The 21742-nt window shown below is 52.5% G+C and overlaps 1 protein-coding gene across 1 annotated transcript in view; it reads right to left on the bottom strand.

Annotated features, from left to right (window-relative positions):
* LOC127585866 (ras/Rap GTPase-activating protein SynGAP-like) overlaps nt 1-21742 on the bottom strand; it is a 469283-nt gene that overhangs the window by 308488 nt on the left and 139053 nt on the right. The window contains 3 exon segments of the mRNA XM_052043571.1: nt 1116-1221; nt 5089-5210; nt 15313-15432. Of these exon segments, the coding sequence (XP_051899531.1) occupies nt 1116-1221; nt 5089-5210; nt 15313-15346 (262 nt within the window). The 5' untranslated portion in view covers nt 15347-15432.

Below are 21742 nucleotides of genomic sequence, written 5' to 3'. Positions count from 1 at the left end.
CTCTTCCATCAGGTAGAAGATACAGGAGCCTGAGGGCACATACCACCAGGCTCAAGGACAGCTCCTACCTCACTGTGATAAGACTATTGAATAGTTCCCTTATACGATAAGATGGACTCTGACCTCATGATCTACCTTGTTGTGACCTTGCAGCTTATTGCACTGCACTTTCTCTGTAGCTGACACTTTACTCTGTACTGTTATTGTTTTTACCTGTACTACCTCAATGCACTCTGTACTAACTCAATGTAACTGCACTGTGTAATGAATTGACCTGTATGATCGGTTTGCAAGACAAGTTTTTCACTGTACCTCGGTACAAGTGACAATAATATACCAATGCCAATAACCGTCAGCACAGAAGGCAACCATTCTCCTGACAACTCAGGAGGGCAGAGAGAGTTGCAATGGGTCAAATCCTGCTTCCCCATTCCAAGTCCAGTTGTGTCCACACCACTAATTCCAACCGCCACACTCCTGGGAGCCTGGAATCTGATCGCAAGATCACTCTCACCCTGGTCTTCATGAGAACCCACCCCCCCCCCCCACAACACACACACACACACACACACACACACACACACACACACACACACACACACACACACACACATAGAGGGGCAAGGATGAAAGTCATCAGTTTGCCCCTCAGACGGAGGTATGGGGGGGGGGGGAGTGGGTTAACCACACTGTACCCTTGCCGGAATGTGGGAATGTAACAGTCACCCGATACTTGTCCCACCAGGAGACAACCAAACAATCAGGGGGAGAAGGTGGGTGCAAACAGGAGCCTTGGTCATGGATCCCAGTCTCTCATCATTGGTCACAGTGCCCTGTGGTGAGCACAAGGTGGGCACTGCCCCTCCTGGCATGCCCAGGGTGTCAACACTCATGGAACCCCATGTAGGGGGGTCAGGCGGATGTCCCACTTCAAGATGACGGAGGTCCATTTGATGCGTCAGAAGTCCCCCCTGAGCTCAGACCCCAAGCTCACACCCGGTCGCCTCATTCCCACCACCAGCAACACCGAGAAGGGGAGGGTGGAGAGGGAGGGATAACCAAGGAGGGGTGAGAGGGGCACAAGGGGGCAGATACAACCACTGCCGTGGTCCTACCGTGGTCGGCGTGTCTCCCTTCCACTGGGACGCTGACAGTCCGACGAAGCAGCTTAGTCCTCGAGGAAGGCTCGTGCCTTCTTTCCCGAAGCAACAACGGGTGCACCTGTGGGACAAAGTCAGCGTCAGCGCAGGCTGGGTGTGAGCGAGCTGCACAGGGCTCGGACTGGGGCAAAGGGAGGGTCTCAGACACAGGGTGAAGCTCCCCCACCCACCCCCCCCGCAACACCGTCCCATCACACACTCCCTGGGTCAGACACAGGGTGAAGCTCCCCTACACCATCCCATCACACACTCCTGGGGTCAGACACAGGGTGAAGCTCCCCCCACACCGTCCCATCCACTCCCAGGGTTAGACACAGAGTGAAGCTCCCTCCGCACCGTCTCATCACACACCCCCAGGGTTAGACACAGAGTGAAGCTCCCCCTGCACCATCCCATCACACACTCCCAGGGTCAGACACAGGGTGAAGCTCCCTCCGCACTGTCCCATCACACACTTCCAGCGGTTGGACACAGAGTGAAGCTCCCTCCGCACTGTCCCATCACACACTCCCAGGGTTAGACACAGAGTGAAGCTCCCTCTGCACCGTCCCATCACACACTCCCAGGGTTAGACACAGAGTGAAGCTCCCTCCGCACCGTCTCATCACACACTCCTGGGGTCAGGACACAGAGTGAAGCTCCCTCCGCACTGTCCCCATCACACACTCCCAGGGTACGGGTTAGATACAGAGTGAAGCTCCCTCCACACTATCCTATCACACACTCCCGGGGTCAGACACAGGGTGAAGCTCCCTCCACACCATCCCATCCACTCCCAGGGTTAGACACAGGGTGAAGCTCCCTCCACACCATCCCATCACACACTCCCGGGGTCAGACACAGGGTGAAGCTCCCTCCACACCGTCCCATCCACTCCCAGGGTCAGACACAGAGTGAAGCTCCCTCCGCACTGTCCCATCACACACTCCCAGGGTTAGACACAGGGTGAAGCTCCCCCTGCACCATCCCATCACACCACTCCCAGGGTGAGGACACAGGGTGAAGCTCCCCTACACCATCCCATCACACACCCCCGGGGTCAGACACAGGGTGAAGCTGCCCCCACACTGTCCCATCACACACTCCCAGGGTACGGGTTAGATACAGAGTGAAGCTCCCTCCACACCATCCCATCACACACTCCCAGGGTTAGACACAGGGTGAAGCTCCCCCCACACCGTCCCATCCACTCCCAGGGTTAGACACAGAGTGAAGCTCCCTCTACACCATCCCATCACACACTCCCGGGGTCAGACACAGGGTGAAGCTCCCCCCACACCGTCCCATCCACTCCCAGGGTTAGACACAGAGTGAAGCTCCCTCTACACGATCCCATCTCACACTCCGGGGTCAGACACAGAGTTAAGCTCCCTCTACGCCGTCCAATGTCAGACTCCCATTAGACACAGAGTAAAGCTCCCTCTACTCTGTCTCATCGCACTCTTACAGGGACTGGGACAGCACGGGTTAGAACATCGAACAGTACAGCACAGGAACAGGCCCTTCAGCCCACGATGTCTGTACCGTGCATGATGCCAAATTAAACTAATCCCTTCTGCCTGCACGTGATCCCTACCCCTCCATTCCCTGCGTAACCATGTATGTATTTGTCCAAAAGCCTCTTGAACACCACTATCGGATCTGCTTCCACCACCACCCCTGGCAGCTTGTTCCAAGCACATACTCAGTGACAAAAAAAAATTACCCTGCACATCCTCTTTAAACTTTCCCCCTTTCACCTTAAAGTTATGCCCTCAGGTACTCTGTATCTAAATCATGCTGTCCTCACCCTGGGAGTGATGGGATGGTGTGGACGAAGCTTCACTCTGTGTTTACCTCAAAGTGAAGCTCCCTCTGCATGGTCCTGTCACACACTCCCAGGGCAAGGACAGTGTTGGTTAGGTACAGAGTGAAGCTCCCTCCACACCATCCCATCACTCCCAGGGCAGGGACAGTGTGGGTTAGATACAGAGTGAATCTGTAAGTGGAGCTGATGTACACTGATACGGGTGGACGGGACTGGATGTGAGTTCACACATCCCTCGTGAAATTTTGGGTGTGGAGTCCACAGCGAGCAGGTCGAGGGTCCGGAGACAAGACACGTCTACAGGTAACAAGGAGATGATGGCTGGTCTGGGTAGGCAGGGATGCGGCCTCACAGTCCCCAGCGACCCAGGTTCGATCTTGACTTCAGGTGTTGACCTCTGCTGCCAGTTCTAGACTTGGAGGGAGCTGGGAGTTCTCCTGAACTGAGGGCGGGTTCTTAACTTTGTGCCCCTCGGGAGGGTAAAGCTCCACCAAGGGCCCGGAGTGTGGGCCTGCCTGGGGTTGGGGGGGGTCCCTACACCCACAGTTCCTCTTCAACCGGGCAGTGAGGGTCCAGGGCCGGGCCGCTCTCAGCGGTCAGAGGACGATGTCCGCTCCGACACCCTCTCAGAGTCAACACAAGAAAGCAGGAGCAGGCCACTCGGCCCCTCAATCCTGCCTCACCTTCAATACAGTGGTGGCTGATCTGCCCCATGCCTCAACCCTCTCTCTCTACGGCCCCCTCTACTGCCACGTTGAGGCCAGAGGAGGAGCAACACCTCATATTCCATCTTGGGAGTCTCCAACCTGTCGGGATCAACATCGATTTCCCTAACTTCCCTCTGTTTTCCCCTTTCCCCCCTCCCCCCCCCCCCCCCCCCCCCCCCCCCCCCCCCCCTTGGTTTTCCCTCACCCCTGTGGCCCCTCATGCCTTCTCTTTCCCCTCCCCCACCCTCATGACCTGCCCACCTTCCTTTGGTTCCCCACCTCCCTCCCTTTACTCCACGGTCTACTGCCCTCTCCCACCGAATTCCTCCTCTTTCAGCCCTTTGCCTCTTCCACCGATCACCTCCCAGCTTCTTACACCTTCCCCCTCCCCGACCTACCTACCTTCCCCCTCTCACCTGAACTCAACCTATCCCCTGCCTGCGTGTGCTCCTCTCCCTCCCCAGAACCTCCTTATTCCGGTTTTCTGCCCTCTTCCTCTCCAGTCCCGATGAAGGGTCTTGGCCCGAAACGTTGACTGTCCATTTCCCTCCGTGGATGCTGCCCGACCCGCTGAGTTCCTCCAGCGTTTTGTGTTTGTTGCTCCGGATTCCAGCGTCTGAGGAATCTCTTGCGTCTCCGTGGAACTCTTTCTCTGTGCCAGTTCCCCACAGTTCCACGACCCTTCAAACCCAGTGATCCAGTGTCCACAATCTTCCAGGGCAGAGAATTCCAGAGGATCACTCCTCTCCCTCAACCCCCCCTGCAAGAAATTCCTGCACACCTCAGTTTTAAATGACTGCCCCTTATCTTATTCGAGATTTCTTCCCACTAATGGAAATATTCCAACATCTACCCTGTCGTCCCCTCGGGATCTGAGATGTTTCGATAAGATCACCCTTCATTCTGCTAAACTCCAAACAATACAGATTGTCATGAAGCACAGAAACAGGCCCTTCGGCCCATTGAGTCCATGCCGGTCACCAACCACCCATTTACAATAATCCCGTTTTTATTCTCTCAACATTCCCATCAACTCCCCGCAGATTCCACCCCTCAGCTACACACAATTTACTGCGGCCAATTAACCTACCAATTCGCGTGTCTTTGGGATGTGGGAGGAAACCCTGAGCCACCGGGAAGAACGTGCAAACTCCACGGAGACAGCACCCGAGGTCAGGATCGAACCTGGGTCGCTCTGTTGCGAGGTGACGTGTCTACCCGCTGCCCCACTGCGCCGCCCAACGTAGATCTAAGCTCCTTAGATCTGGGTGATAGGACAACCCTGTCATGCTAGGAGTTAGCCAGATGAGAAGGGGAATGTTCTGAGATCCAATGGATCTCTGCCCTTTGCTCCCTCCCCTCGGACCACACCCTCCCCTCCCACAAACTGCCCCTTGCACCTGGCCCATCATACCTCCTCTTCGTCTAACATAAGAAGCTGGTTTCCGGAGATGACGCAGAATTTGGGGTTCCAGATGGGGCGCTCGTAAGGTAACTGGTTGTAGGAGATTCGGTGGCCTGGAGTCCCTCGCACATCTGGAAGAAAAATTAGATACGTGTTAACAGGCACCCGCTGTGGGCACCCGCCATCACCCTACACCCCCTCCTCTTCCCCCTCCCTTCCATTCCCCCGCCCCCTCACCCACTCCCAATATCCTGGCCATTATTTCCCTCTGGACCAATTTCACGTCGTTCCGCTGCCTTTTGTGGGAGCTTGCTGTGCGTAAACCGCAATCACAGAATGGTTTCCAGCATAGGAGGAGGCCGGTCAGCCCATCTTATCTGTGCTAGCTCTCTGCCAGAGCGACATGGACGATTTCAATTCTGAAGAGAGAGGTCTTCGACCTGAAATGTTGACTTTGTTTCTCTTCCCACAGATGCTGCCTGACCTGTTGAGTGTTTCCAGCTTCGCCTGTTCTCATCGACACCGATTCCAACCCCAGGCCCTTTCTCTGTTACCTTGCAAGTTTCCTCCACTAAATTTGCCAATTCCATGACGGAGCCTGCCCCCACCACACCTGTCGACAGTGAGCTCCAGATCCTAACCGAGGAAACAAGATGTTCCTCACGTCATTCTTAATTCGAGTGTCATAGAGCTATACGGCACGGAAACAGGCCCTTCGGCCCAACTCGTCAGTGCTGACCAAGTTGCCCTACCTGAGCTAGTCCCATTTGCCTGCATTTGGCCCAAATCCCTCCAAACCTTTCCTCTCCGTATACCTGTCCAAAAGCCTTTTTAATGTTGGACAAAGTGATATCCTGAACTGGTTTAGAAGGACAGAAACAGTACAACACAGAAACAGGCCCACAATGTTGTGCTGAACTAATTAAACTAGTAATTAAACGCCTCACTAAAACTTATCCCTTCTACCTACACACTGCACCATCCCTCTAATCTCTGCACATTCATGTGTCTATCCAAGAGCCTCTTTAAACGCCTCTATCATATCTGCCTCCACCACCACCCCAAGCAGCGCATTCAGGTACCCACTACTCCCTGTGTAAAAACTTGCCTCCCACATCTCCTTTGAACTTACCCCCTCTCACCTTAAATGCACGCCCTCCAGTGTTAGACATACCAACCCTGTTGTAAGTGTCCGCCTCAATCACTTCCTCTGGCAGCTCGTTCAATTCTCTTTTCCCCTTGACTTTATGCCTTGACCTCTCGTCCTTGACCCCTCCACCGATGGGAACAGCCTCTCGCTATCCCTTCATCATCTTCTACACTTCAATATAATCTCCCCTCAGCCTTACCCGAAGAAATCACTCCCAGCGTCTCTAACCCATCCATGTAACTGAAACAAGAAACAAACAGCTGGAGGAATTCAAAAGCTGCCCGACGCACTAAGTTCCTCCAGCAGTTTGATTTTTAGCTCCAGATTCCGGCATCTGCAGTCTCGTGTGTCTCCGTGTAACTGCAGACCCTCATCCCATGAACTTTTGCCCGGAATTTCTCTGGATCTTCCCCAACGCCCTTACATCCTTCCTGGAATGAGGCAACAGAATGGAACTCAATGCTCCGCTTGAGGCTGGAGCAGTGTTTCGTAAATGCTCAGCATGACTTTCCCCGCTCTTGTACCCTCTGCTTCTCTTCTGAAGCCTATATCCGGGAACACCTTCTGAATTGCCTTCCACGCATCCTCTCCGGATGCATCACAGCTTGATACGGCAACTGCTCTGCCCGGGACTGCAAGAAACTGCAGAGAGTTGTGGACACAGCTTAGCACATCACAGAAACCAGCCTCCCCCCTATGGACTCTGTCTACACTTCCCGCTGCCTCGGTAAAGCAGCCGACATAATCAAAGACCCCACCCACCCCAGACATTCTCTCTTCTCCCCCCTCCCATTGGGCAGAAGATACAAAAGCCTGAAAACATGTACCACCAGGCTCAAGGACAGCTTCTATCCCGCTGTTGTAAGACTATTGAACAATTAGATGGATTCTTGACCTCACAATCCACCTCGTTGTGGCCTTGCACCTTACTGTCTGCCTGCACTGCACTTTCTCTGTAACTGTAACACTTTATTCTGCGTTCTGTTATTGTTTTCCCTTGTATTACCTCAATGCACTGATGGTGATGAAATGATTTGCATGGATGGCATGCAAAACAGAGTTTTCACTGTACCTTGGTACATGTGACAATATTAAACCAATTACCAATTTTACATGCTTGTGCCGGCTGCTGCTCAGCAGAGGAATGGAGGGTGTTCACTGACCGGGCCCTTCCTTCCTGATACAGACCGCACCTGGAGTACTGTGTGCAGTTCCGGTCGCCACACTATGGGAAGATGTGATCAAACTATACGGGGTGCAGAAAGATTCACGGGGATGTTGCCAGGACTGGGGTTCGAGTTATAAGGAGAGGCTGGACAGGCTGGGACTGTTTTCCCTGGAGCGAAGGAGGCTGAGGGGTGACCTTCCAGAGGTTTATAAAACCATGAGGGGCATCGATAAGGTGGATGGTCAGAGTCTTTTCCCAAGGTAGCTGAGTCTAAAACCAGAGGGTAGGTTTAAGGTGAGAGGGGAAAGATTTAAAAGGGAGCTGAGGGGCAACATTTCCACACACAGAGGGTGGTGGGTACGTGGAACGAGCTGCCAGAGGAAGTGGTTGAGGTGGGTACAGTTACAATGTTTTATATACAGTTGGACAGGTTCATGGATAGGAAGGGTTTAGAGGGACATGGGCCAAATGAGGGGTAAATGGGATTAGCTCAGGAGGGTACTTGGTCGGTATGGATGTGTTGGGCCGAAGGCCTGTTTTGAGCTGTATAATTCCATGACACTAAGTGGGATACTTCCTGGGCACCTGGATGGGTACTGTAAACTCCTGCCAGCCTCACTGACCACTGAAGCCAGCTGTGGCGATAGATAACATGGAGGGCAACTCACATGGCATGCTGACGATGGCTCCCCCAGTTGAGCTGCCTCTTGCCTCTGGGGAAGTGGGAGGCTGCCTGGCATCCAATCAGGATTGGGCGGGAGTGGGGCAGCTTTGCATTTGGAAGTTTTCAGGTTTACCTTCCTCACTGGCAGATCCAGCTGTTTCGAGGGTTCAAAGTGCCTCCGCGCCTGAATCCCAGGCGCGTACAGACACCCCGTGTATCCCATCCACTGTGTCCCCTGCCCGCGTGTCCCTGTACAGTCTGTCTCACCCAGATGAGCAGACATCTTGCATACCCCATCCAGATGTGCATGTACCCACTGTAGCCCATCCGGATGTGCGTGCACTTATGTTGCCCTTATCCAGATGTTATTGCACCCAGTTACCTCCACCCAGATTTTCATGCACCCACTGTACCCCTGTCCAGATGTGTGTACTCCATCCAGGTGTGCACATCTCCACTGCATCCTCTCCAGGTGTGCAAATATAAGCCCATATTATCCAGCTGTGAATAGAAAGTGCACCTCACCCAGATGTGCACATGTGCAGTGTGCTTCAGCAAGGTGTGCCTGCAGGCAATGTACCCCATCCAGCTGTGCCAGTAACAGTGCATCACCTCCAGGTGTGTTTATCCCATCCAGATGTGGATTTACCCAGAGTAAGTGGGGAAGTTGCAAGAATATGCAATGAGGGTTGCGATCATCAAGACACTGAGAAACGAATACTGCAGTGCGCAGAGTCAGCCTGGATTACGAGAGGGAAGTCACGTTTAACTAATCTACTGGAGTTCCTCAAGGACGTGACTGGGAAGGTAGAGGAGGGGAACCAGTGGATGGAACGTACAGGGTCTCCCCTGGTTACAGGTGACCCGACTTATGGAAATATAACTTCATGCAAATTCTCCCACACCCTTTGAAAGCATTTTTCAGGTTGGTAAAAATAATAATGTGTTCCATAATATTATTAATGACTGGATACAGTATATATTCCAATGGTTTATTTATGGGTGGGGTGTTAGGATGATTTCTCAATGAAATGAAAGGATCACTGCAAGTGCACGTGGAGCCATACGGTATGGGTTACTACAGAAAGAGATGTTTCTGACATTACGGATAAATCGGCTCAAGGACGGTTCTCTGGAACCCTTTACAAAACCTGGGCACTGCCCTGTGCTTGGGTTTCCAGAAGGTGCCAGACAGGAGGCCGGTGGACGAGGGGGAAGTGGGGTTAACGTGGGTTGGAGGGTGGTGGGTGGTGGGGATCCACAGCGATCCGTACTTGGGGCTCCACCGTTCACAGTCGGCACCAGTGCTCTGCCTGCGGAGACCAAAGTGTCCCGGTCCGCCGACGAAACCAGACGGAGCGGGAGGAGGTTGCCGGGAGGTTCCGTGGATGCTGGTGAGCTGCGTGAGTGAGCAAGCAACGGGACGGACGGGGCATGGTGGGAGTGGAACCAGGGGACATGGGGTGGTGCAGGAGGAGGTGACGTGGGAGATCAGCCACGACGTTGGGATGGGGCGGCAGGTTGAGGGACCGAAGTGGCCTAGTCCCATTCCTATTACTTATGTACCACAGTCCAGGTGTGTGTGTACCCAGTGTACACTGTCCAGGTGTGTGTGTACCCAGTGTACACCATCCAGGTGTGTGTGTACCCAGTATATACCGTCCAGGTGTGTGTGTGTGTACCCAGTATATACCGTTCAGGTGTGTGTGTGTGTGTGTATACCCAGTATATACCGTCCAGGTGTGTGTGTGTGTACCCAGTGTACACTGTCCAGGTGTGTGTGTGTACCCAGTGTACACCTTCCAGGTGTGTGTGTGCCCAGTGTGCACCGTCCATGTGTGTGTGTGTGTGTGTGTGTGTGTGTGTGTGTGTGTCCAGTGTACACCGTCCAGGTGTGTGTGTGTACCCAGTGTACACCGTCCAGGTGTGTGTGTGCCCAGTGTGCACCGTCCATGTGTGTGTGTGTGTGTGTGTGTGTGTGTGTGTGTGTGTGTGTGTGTGTACCCAGTGTACACAGTCCAGGTGTGTGTGTGTGCCCAGTGTACACCGTCCAGGTGTGTGTGTGTACCCAGTGTACACCGTCCAGGTGTGTGTGTGTCCAGTGTACACCGTCCAGGTGTGTGTGTGTACCCAGTGTACACCGTCCAGGTGTGTGTGTGTCCAGTGTACACGTCCAGGTGTGTGTGTGTACCCAGTGTACACCGTCCAGGTGTGTGTGTGTACCCAGTGTACACCGTCCAGGTGTGTGTGTGCCCAGTGTACACCGTCCAGGTGTGTGTGTGTACCCAGTGTACACCGTCCAGGTGTGTGTGTGTACCCAGTGTACACCGTCCAGGTGTTTGTGTGTATATCAACTGTTATTATTGCAATCCAGGTCTCTGTACCGTGTGTCTAATCACTATTGTTATGTTTATTAGTTTGAAATTTAATAAAAAGATTGAAAAGAAAGAAAGAAAATGTGGACGGGCGGGTCGGTAAGTTTGCAGACGTCTCAAAGATTGGCGGTGTTGCGGACAGCGACGAAGCTCACCAAAGGATGCAGCGGATATCCATCAGTTGCAGATATGGGCGGAGAAGTGGCAGACGGAGTTAATCCGGGCGAGTGTGAGGTGTTGCACTTTGGGAGGTCAAATGTTCCGGGAAGGAATACAGTAAATGACAGGACCATTAGGAGCACCGATGGACAGAGGAGATCTCAAGTCCACAGCTCCCTGAAAGTGGCCACACAAGTAGATAGGTTGGTGAAGAAGGTGTACGGCACACTTGCCTTCGTTGGTCACGGCACTGAGTATAAGAGGAAGGAAGTCACGTTGCAGCTGTATAAAGCTTTGGTTTAGGTCACGTGGAGTATTGTGTGCAATTCTGGTCGCTCCATTACAGGAGGGATGTGGAGGCTTTGGAGAGGGTGCAGAAGAGGTTCACCAGGATGCTGCCTGGATTAGAAGTTATGAGCTATAAGGTGAGGGTGGACAAACTTGGGTTGTTTTCTCTGGAGCGGCAGAGGCTGAGGGGAGACCAAGTTATAAACGTATGAGAGTCATAGATCGGGTAGACAGCCAGAATCTTTTTCCCAGGGTAGAAATGTCAAATATTAGAGGGCATGCATTTAAGGTGAGAGGGGAAAGATTTAAAGGAGATATGCGGGGCAAGTTTTGTTTTACACAGACAGCGGGTGGGTGCCTGGAACGGGTACTGGAGGGAGTGGTGGAGGCAGATACGATCGTGGCGGTTTTTAGATTGCCACTTGATATGCCGGGAACGGAGGGATACGGATCACGTGCAGGCAGAAGGGATTTAGTTTAATTTGGCGTCGTGTTCGGCACAGACACGGTGGGCCGAAGGGCCTGTTCCTGTACTGTACTGCCCCAAAGTTCTGTGTGGTATGGATCCCTGATTGACCTCGATTAAGGGACAATCACTAAATTTGCCGATGGCGCCAGAGCATAGGGAAGAGATCCTCAGGGTGAAGTGCGTGGGCAAGGACATGGCACAAAAAGGATGTTTATTTTGGCAGGAAAAATGAAAAAAAAAGGAAGCATTACGGTGAGATGGTGAGATGCCTCTGAGAAACAAAGGGATATGGGTGTCCTGGCGTGGGATTCACAAAAGGACGAGCGCGTCATTAGGAAAGCAAATAATATTAGTGTTATTGCAGAACAAATCGGAGGGAGGTCATGTTTTAGTTGCATAGAGCGGTGCTTGGAGCACAGCTAGTGGACTGTGTACGGCGAGAAAAAACAATCTGCTGGAGGCACCCAGCGGGTCAGGCAGCATCTGTGGAGGGAAACGGACTGTCGACGTTTCGGCTCGTGACTGGAAGAGTAGAGGGGAAATAGCCGGTATAAAGGGGTGAGGGGGAAGGGGGCGGAGAAAGAGCTGGCAGGTGATAGATGGATCAGGTGAGGGGGGTGACCGGCAGGAGGAGGAGGGGAGAGTAGGAACGGTGACAGAGGCCGGGAGGAGGTAGGTGGAGGTGAGAGAGGGCTGCGGATGGTGGGGTCTGATAGGAGGGGAAGGTGGAACCAAATAAGGGAGGTGGGGAGGGCAGATGGGGACAGTGGGGGGAGAGGGGACCCAGGGGGGTGTGTGTGGGTAATGGGGGCTGGGGTGGGCGCAGGAGGAACCGGGCAGATCAGGAGGAGCAGGTCACCTGAAACTGGAGAATTCAGTGTTCACTCCCCAGGGGCAATGCGAGGTGCTAGTTTGCTGTGAACGGCTGTCGGTCTCCTTATTAGGGGAAGGATGTGTCGGAAGTCGCTCGGAGAAGGTTTTACTGGACCGACATCCCAAGTGGGCAGGTTGCCTCACGAGGAAAGGTTGGACAGACTGCACTTTGTCCTCCAGAACTTAGAAGAAACGAAAGGGGACTTCATGGAAATGCACCATTTGCAGGAAAGATTCACAAGGATGTTACTGGGACTGGAGGGCTTGAGTTATAAGGAAAGGCTGATTAGGCTGGGACTTTTTCCCCTGGAACGTAGAGGGCTGAAAGGTGACCTTATAGAGGTTTATAAAATCATGAAGGGCATAAAGATTCAGTTACAACATTTAAAAGATAGAAGTCTAGATCGAAAAGGTTTCGAGGGATACAAGCCAAATGCAGGCAAATGGGACTAGCTTGGATAGACATATTGATTGACATTGGACAAGTTGGGCAGAAGGGCCAGTTTCCATGCTGTATAGCTCTGTGACGTATAAGCTGCCAAAGGGTCTTCAGAGGATGGACGTATAAGCTGCCAAAGGAGGAGGATGGCAGCAAGACAGTCCACTGAAGAAGCTTTTCACAAGCAGCAGTATCAAAAAACTGTCGGCTAAGAAAGCTAAAGGCAGAGAACTGCAGAAAGGAGTGACTTGAAGATCAGCTGGCTGAATACAAAATCAAGAAACCGTTTACCCAGAAAATGGAATGTTTCCATGGGTTCTTGACCCATTAGAGCCTCTGTTACTTCTACTGGAGTGAGTTCAGTGGTCTCTTCAATACAGATTGCCTCAGTTACTCCTGCTGCTGGAGTGATTTCTGTGGGCTCTTGACGCAATAGCCTCTGTTACTCCTACTGAACAAGTTTGGTGGTCTCATCACCACAGATTGCCTCAGTACTCCTTTTACTGTGGATTTCCATGGGCTTCTCTCTGCCTTTTGTACATCGGTTGCCAAGCCCGTTTTCAGAATCATTAGGAGTACTAGAAATGCAGCTGGACCCAGTGAAGCTCCAGAGCAAGGAGCAAATGAAGAGAAGCCCGAATCCAAGCAAGATGTGGAAGGAGAAGCTTCTGATGGGGTCATCTCCACTTGGGAATCCTTCAAGAGGATTCTTCACAGAGAGAATGCTCTCTGATCATCTCAAACCAGGGTCACTGCTTAAAGATACATGGTTGTCCATCTAACATGGAAGTGGGTGGGTTTTTCCCCTCCCAGAGGGCTGCGAGTCTTTGCAACTCTCTTTCTCTAACACCGGGGGAAACAGGATCTGTGAATGTCTTGAAGGGTGAGGTGAACATAGAACAGTACAGCACAATACAGGCCCTTCAGCCCACAATGTTGTGCCGACCTTTAAACCTCACCTAAGACTACCTAACCCCTTCCTCCCACATATCCCTCTATTTTAAATTCCTCCATATGCCTATCTAGTAATCTCTTGAATTTGACCAACGTACCTGCCTCCACCACCGCCCCAGGCAGCGCATTCCATGCCCCAACCACTCTCTTGGTAAAAACCTTCCTCTGATATCTCCCTTGAACTTCCCACCCATTACTTTAAAGCCATGCCCTCTTGTATTGAGCATTGGTGCCCTGGGAAAGAGGCGCTGGCTGTCCACTCTATCTATTCCTCTTAATATTTTGTACACCTGTGGATGGATTCTTGACGAGCGTGGGAGTGGAAGGGCTGGACTGTGCTTACAATGAGATCTGCCAGGACCTTGGGCAGTCGACGGTTCCAGTCGGGACCCTTCATCTGGCCAGTCTGAAGTGTTGATGGCCTCGTCTCCCTCCACAGATGCTGCCTGACCCGCTGAGCTCCCCCAGCAGTTTGTGGGTTGCCTCTTGTGCCAGCCATGGTCTTAATGAAGGGTCAGGTCAGGGTGGAGGGGCCGAGTGGCCGACTTCTGCCTTTGGTTTGTGTGTTCAGGCCTGGCGAGGGGTCTGTCCTTGCTGCTGGGGATCCAGGTGCAGGATTTGTCCTTCCTTCCTCGGAGTTGGGGGGGGTGGGTAGGGTGGGGAGGTCAGCAAGTGAGACTCTGCAGAGAATTGTGAGCACAGCTGGGAAGATCGTTGGAGTACCTCTTCCCTCCTTCCTGGACATCTACAACACACGATGCACCCGCAAGTCATGAAGAATCACAGATGACCCCTCTCATCCCTTCCACAACCTATCTGTCCCACTGCCGTCTGGCAAGCGGCACCGGAGCATCCAGGCCAGAACTACTAGACTGTCCAACCTTTCCTCATGAGGCAACCTGCCACTTGGGATATCGGTCCAGTAAAACCTTCTCCGAGCTACTTCCGACACATCCTTCCCCAAATAAGGAGACTGACAACCATTCACAACAAATCAGTGCCTCGCATTCCCCCTGGGGAGTCTACAACCCGACGGTGTGAACACTGGATTCTGCGGCTTCAGGTGACCTGCTCCCCCCTCTGTTCCTTTCCTATCTCCTCCTGATCTGCTGTACAGATCCTGAATACCCTGGAGGCAGTTTCAGACAGATGCCACGTCAAAAGCCCTGGTTTGCACAATGGCGTATAAGAACTTGCCCGCTGCTGAACATGTTATACACTTAGTGCAATACACTGAGTGCTGCATTTTCTTTGTCCAACTCGGTTTTGCACTAACCTTGCACTAAATTTGTACCCTGTATATACCATTTTTTGCACAATTTGTGCTTGCACAATTTTTCTGTCTGCGTTTATTGTATGTCCTCTGTTCCATGTATGTCCTCTGTTGTGTGAGTCTGGGGGAAATGACATTTCGTTCCTCTGTGTGTTTTACAGCATATGGGTGAATGACAATAAAGTTTAACTTGAACTTGAACTTGAGAGGCCGCTCTCTGCAGGAAGAGCGCCAGCAGAGTGACCGACGGCGCAGGAGGGCACGGACCAGCCGGTCACCATCACCGGGGGCCACCGGAGACGTGGGCAGGCGGGTAGGAGCTGGCGGTTCATCTGGCACGGAGGAGATGGTGAGGGGAGAAGGGGTGAGGAGGTTGGGGGTGGGTGGTCTACCCGAAGGGAGGGGAAGGAGAGCGACTCACCCCACTTGTACTGTGCCTCTGGTTGACCAATCATGGAGCAGTGCTGGTGTCGGTTGTGAAGGACTCCTCGTCCCAGACCTTCCCACCCTCCGGGCTGGAGGACACGCGGTGGAGAGCGGCCTGCAGAGGGCGAGAGAGATGGAGGGCAGAGAGTCGTGAGGCAGAGACAGAGAGAACACAGAACAGTACAGCACAGGAACAGGCCCTTCGGCCCACAATGTTGGTGCAAACTAATCAAGCTAATGACACCTGCCTGCACAATGTCCATAACCCTCCATTCCCTGCACATCCATGTGCCTATCTAAGAGCCTCCAAAACACCTCTATCGTATCTGCCTCCACCACCCCTGGCAGCACATTCCAGGCACCCACCGTTCTCTGTGTAAAAAAACCTGCCCCGCATATCTCCTTTGAACTTTCCCCCTCTCACCTTAAATGCACGGCTTCTGGTATTGGACATTTCTACGCCAGGAAAATAAAGATACCGGCTGTCTCCCCTATCTGTGCCTCTCATAATTTTATAAACCTCTATCAGTTCTCCCTTCAGCCTCCGACGCTCCAGAGAAAACAACCTTAGTTTGTCCAACCTCTCCTTATAGCAAATGCCCTCCAATCCAGGCAGCATCCTGGTGAACCTCTTCTGCACCCTCTCCAAAGCCTCCACATCCTTCCTGTAATGGGGCGACCAGAATTGAATGCAACACTGCAGATGTGGCCTAACCAGACGGGGGGGGGCGGGTGTTGGGGGTGAGGAAGGGACCAGCCAGACACACGCCCAACCCCAAGGCAAGGCCACAGGGGCCCAGAGACCCACTAGCACCAGCTACTGTGTCCAAGGGAGCCCCAGCAAACCTACTGAACACTGTGGAGCTCTCCACACAACCTATTGGGTCCAAGGGTGTTCCCAGCACATCTATTGGACCCAAGGCTATTCCCAGCACATCTATTGGACCCAAGGGTGTTCCGAGCACATCTATTGGACCCAAGGGTGTTCCCAGCACAATCTATTGGATCCAAAGGTGTTCCCAGCACATCTACTGGGTCTAAGGGTGTTCCTAGCACATATAGTGGACCCAAGGGTGTTCCCAGCACGATCTATTGGACCCAAGGCTGTTCTTACCACAATCTACTGGGCCCAAGGGAGTCCCAGCACAATCTAATGGGCCTCAGGAAGCCCCAGCAAATCTTCTGGTCCCCATGACTTTCCCACACAATCTAGTAGGTCTAAGGGAGCTCCCAGCACTACCTATGGGGCCAAGGGTCTTCCCAGCAAAATTAAATGGGCCCAAGGTAATTCACAGCACAATCTACCAGGCCCAAGGGTGTTCCCAGCACAATGTCTTGGGCCTAAGGATGCTCCCAGCAAAATCTACTGGGCTCAAGGGTGTTCCCAGCACAATCTTCTGGGCCTAAGGATGCTCCCAGCAAAATCTACTGGGCCCAAGGGTGTTCCCAGCAAAATCTCCTGGGCCCAAGGGAGCTCCCAGCACAATCTACTGGATACATGACAGTTATTGGGAGAATTTACCAAACTCCATGGAATCCCAGTACAATCTACTGGGCCACAATCACAGTGCACTGGCCCAAGAGAGCTCCCAGCTAAATCTATTGGGTACAAGGGAGACCCCAGCTCAATCTACCAGGTCCCAAAGAGTTCCCTGAACAATGTACAGGCTCAAGGGAGCCCTGACAACCCTGTTGGTCCCATGGATCTCTGAGCACCATCTCTGAGTGCTCGAAGAAAAATCTACGGAAAACAAAGGGGACTGCCGCTCAATTCACCGGGCCTCAGGAAGTTCTCCACCAAAATTACTGCACCCAGACACACACAGCACAATCTGCTAGGCCCCAGTCACACACGGCACAGTCTAGTGGGCCCCAGACACACACAGCACAGTCTACTGGGCCCCAGACACACACACAGCACAGTCTACTGGGCCCCAGACACACACACACACACAATCTAATGGGCCCCAGACACACACAACACAATCTACTGGGCCCCAGATACACACAACACAATCTACTGGGCCCCAGATACACACAACACAGTCTACTGGTAACACTGCATGAGAATATTACACCAGGACATCACTGCACTGACGATTAGACCCGGGTGCGGTTATATGGAATGGATTACATGGAATGCTGTGATAAATCAGCGTATTTCACGAGATACCTCAGCACACTCGAGTGGATCAAATGTGTGATTATGTTACACCAGCACAGTCTGCTGGGGGCAGTGTGGGATGAGATTACATGGGAAATCCTTGCATACTCTGCTGTTCAAACCTGACCCCGGGTGCTGTCCATGTGGAGCTCGGGATTCTCTCTCCCTGTGGGTTCCTTCCCACATCCCAACGACGTGCAGGCCGGTGGGTTAATTATCCGCTGTAATTGCCCCCCTGGTGTGTGGGTGAGGGGTAGAATCTGGGGGGGGGGGGGGGTGGAGGAAGTTGAGAAGAATAAAATGGGATGATTGTAAGTGGGTGGTTGACGGACGGCACGGACTCAGTGGGCCGAAGGGCCTCAGCCGGTGCTGTGGAACTTCAGGCTACTGAAGCTGCTGCCTCACACCGCCTGACGGGCTGGCTCATCGGTTAACTAGTCATCGGTTAACTAGCCACTGTAAGTTGCTTCTAGTCAGTAGGTGGGTGGTAGGCTCTGGGAGGAATTAACGAGAATGTGAGGAGATTAACAAAAAGGAACTAACATAGGACCAGTGTAAATGGGTGGTTAATGTGGGCAGGCATGGTAGTGTAGCGGTTAGCGTAACACTATTACAGCGCCAGCTACCGGGGTTCAATTCCAGCTGCTGCCTGTAAGGAGTTTGTACGTTCTCCCCGTGTCTGTGTGGGTTTCCTCCGGGTGCTCCGGTTTCCTCCCACATTCCAAAGACGCAAGGGTTAGGAAGTTGTGGGCATGCTATGTTGGCGCCGGAAGCGTGGCGACACTTGCGGGCTGCCCCCAGAACACTCTACACAAAAAGATGCATTTCACTGTATGTTTCGATGTACATGTGACTAATAAAGATCTAAGATTTAATGGTCAGCATTGCCTCGATGGGCTGAAGGGCCTGATTCCGTGCGGTATGCCTCAACTGCCAATATCCAATCACTTCTCCCTTACTCTGGGCTGTGTATGGAGCCTGCATTCACAGCAACCCTTATGACAAGCAGAGTTTTCTAAAACAAATACCAGCAATTATCTGTCAGAATCTGTAATCATGTTATAAACTAAGTTACCTTGTGAGATTTGAAGCCTTTCCTTTGGGCTGTTGATCAGTGCCTCGACATTGTACATAGAACAGTACAGCACAGGAACAGGCCCTTCGGCCCACCGTGTCTGTGCTGACCATGATGCCAATCTCACTAACCCCCACCTGCCCGCACGTGCTCCGTATCCATCCACTCCCGGCCTGTTCACGCGCCTGTCCAAGTGCCCCTTCACCCCTTGCTGTCGTATCTGCTTCCCCCTGGCAGCCCGTTCCAGGCACCCACCGCTCAAACCTGCCTCAAGTGTCTCCTTTAAGCTTTACACTGACCACCTTCTCTCCCTCCACGCTCAGTCCCGATGCAGGGTCTCGACCCAAACCGTCGACAGTTCCCTCCCACGGACGCTGCTCGACCCTCTGAGTTCCTCCAGCAGATTGTGTGTTGCTCCAGATTGCAGCATCTGCAGTCTCCTGTGTTTCCTTTGAACTTTTCCCCCTCTCACCTACGAGCTATGCCCTCTAGTGTTTGACATTTCCACCCTGGAAAAAAGACTCAATCTACCTTATCTCTGCCTCTCGTTATTCTATACACTTAATTATAAGATAAGAACATAGAACATAGAACAGTACAGCACAGAACAGGCCCTTCGGCCCACAATGTTGTGCCGACATAGCTAATCCCTTCTACCTACAGAATGCTCATATCCCTCCATTTTCCTCTCATTCATGTGCCCATCCAAGCCCCCAATGAATTTGCCTTCACCATCCTATCAGGCAACGCATTCCAGGCATCCACCGCTCTCTCAGTAAAAAACGTACCCCTCACGTCTGTTCTGAACCTACCCCCTCTCACCTTAAATGCATGCCCTCTGGTATTGGATCGCTCAATAATGGGAAAAAGATATTGCTTGTCCACCCTATCTATGGCCCTCATAATTTTATACACCTCCATCAGATCACCCCTCAGCCTTTGCCGCCCCAGAGAAAAGAGCCCAAGTTTGTCCAGACTCTCCTGATAGCACATGCCCTGTAATCCAGACAGCATCCTAGTAAACCTCCTCTGCACCCTCTCTAAAGCCTCGATATCCTTCCTATAGTGAGGTGACCAAAATTGCATGCTAAGATATCTTTATAAGTCACATGTACATCGAAACACACAGTGAAATGCATCTTTTTGCGTAGAGTGTTCTGGAGGGCAGCCTGCAAGTGTCGCCACGCTTCCGGCGCCAACATCGAATGCCCACAATTTTTATATATTGCAGTAAACATGTCCACTGCATCACAACCCCTCTGCAGACTCGGGCTATATAACAGCTATCTCTCGAAGAGAAGGGATGGAGGGAATACAGTGTGAATCAGCCCTACAATTGTAGTAGCGGAGTCTGTGGAGAGCAGAGGAATGGAAAGATCGTCAGAGGATGCCCAGATGGTCACTGAGGGATACGAGATTAGGGAACAGCAAGGTGCAGGGGATAATGTAATGCAGATCAATTGGTTTGTGGATCTTACGGTGCAGAACTCAGGGGTGTGAATGGTGCCTAATGGAGACCAGTGTGGTCTCAGTGGTGGGATCTTCATCCCACTCCATGCCCTCGAGTCACACTGAGACTCCCTTCTCCAACCTGCCATATGCCCCATTGCTGGGGGGGAGGCGCAAACATATGGAGCCGAATTCAATTTTAAACCAAGACTGCGTGAAGGCGGAGAAATGCCAAGGAAGGTCGCTGTTGGCCTTTTTTATTATAGTGGAGAGAACTTTATGGTAGATTCCCCTGATGTTGCCAATCGCCACAATGCTGGGGTCGGGGGGGGGGGTGCAATTTACAGCATCCGATCAACCTGCACAATGTGTGGGAGGAAACTGGGGCAAACCCACACGGAGGAGGTGCAGACTCTGCACACAGACAGCGCCAGAGGTCGGGATCGAACCCGGGTCTCTAGGGCTGTGAGGCAGCTGCTCTACCCGCCCGCCACAAGGAGGTCCTTAGTGTCGTTGGAATCTCAAACCACCCAGCAAAGCGTTTTAAGCTCCTTCACCACTGAGTCTGTTATCGTCAACTGGATTCTAACCAGTGAGAACTATTTTTGGAGAAGGAATCTTTTCCCCTGCTGAGATCAGATTTATGTCTGCCTCTGATGGAGTGCTGTCCTCTAGTGGAGCTGTGTATGGTAAACCAGTCGATTTCAAGCTGTCAGACAACTTCATTCAGCTCTTACCTCTTGGGCTGGGCTCCGTTCCTTCCCCCACACTGAATGCACAGGGGAGACGACACAGAAGGTGGCCTATCAGCCCATCAAGTCGATGCCAGCCCTCGGCGAAACCACAGCAATCCCGTTCCCCTGTAATCTGTGGATCCCAGAGCTATTCAACCGATACTGGTGGATTCCATTGGAAAGCACAGGCTTATTTTGTACCAATAAAACAGAGGAAAGGTCATTCTGTCCACTGAGTGTCTGCTAGCTCTGAGGGGGAGCAATCCCATCACACCCTTTACTCCACGTAACTCCCTGTAACTTATTCTCCATCAGAACCCCACCCTTTCTCCAAAAGACCCCCACCCCCGATTCACTCACCCACACACGAGGGGCAATTGAATGAGTGCGCCCCAGTTCCAGATTCTCCCACACGGGGAAACATCCTCTCCCCATCCACATCAGGGGCTGGGGGAACTCAGCGGGTCGGGCAGCATCCGTGGACGGAAAAGGACAGACGGCGTTTCAGGCCAAGAACCTTCATCTGGACAAGGTGAAGATCCAGATGAAGTTCAAATGAAGGGTCTCGACCCAAAATCTCGACTGTCCATTTCCCTCCACAGATGCTGCCCGACGCGCTGAGTTCCTCCAGCACCTTTTGTGTTGCTCTGGATTCTGGCCTCTGCGATCTCCTGTGTCTCTCCACGTCCACTTTGACGAGGCACCTCAGGATCAAGTCCTATCTCGTTCTTCTGAACTCCAGCAGATTCAAGGTCTAACCTCACCTCGCAAGGCAACCAGCACATTCCAGCCAACAGTATACAGTAAACCTTCTCCGATCTGCTCCCAGCACACGTAGGCATTCAACGTGAGAGAAGTGTAAGACAACAGTAGAGATGCAGAACCCCATGTATCCCAGGTCCTGGTGAGACCTCATCTGGAAAACTGAGGGCAGATCTGGTCTCGCTACCCACAGAACAATATACTCCTGACAGAGCAGTGCTCCCTCAGGACTGGCCATCCC

The sequence above is a fragment of the Pristis pectinata genome, chromosome 34 (assembly GCF_009764475.1).
Source record: "Pristis pectinata isolate sPriPec2 chromosome 34, sPriPec2.1.pri, whole genome shotgun sequence".
Lineage (NCBI taxonomy): Eukaryota > Metazoa > Chordata > Chondrichthyes > Rhinopristiformes > Pristidae > Pristis > Pristis pectinata.
This window is presented reverse-complemented; position numbering and strand designations above follow the sequence as displayed.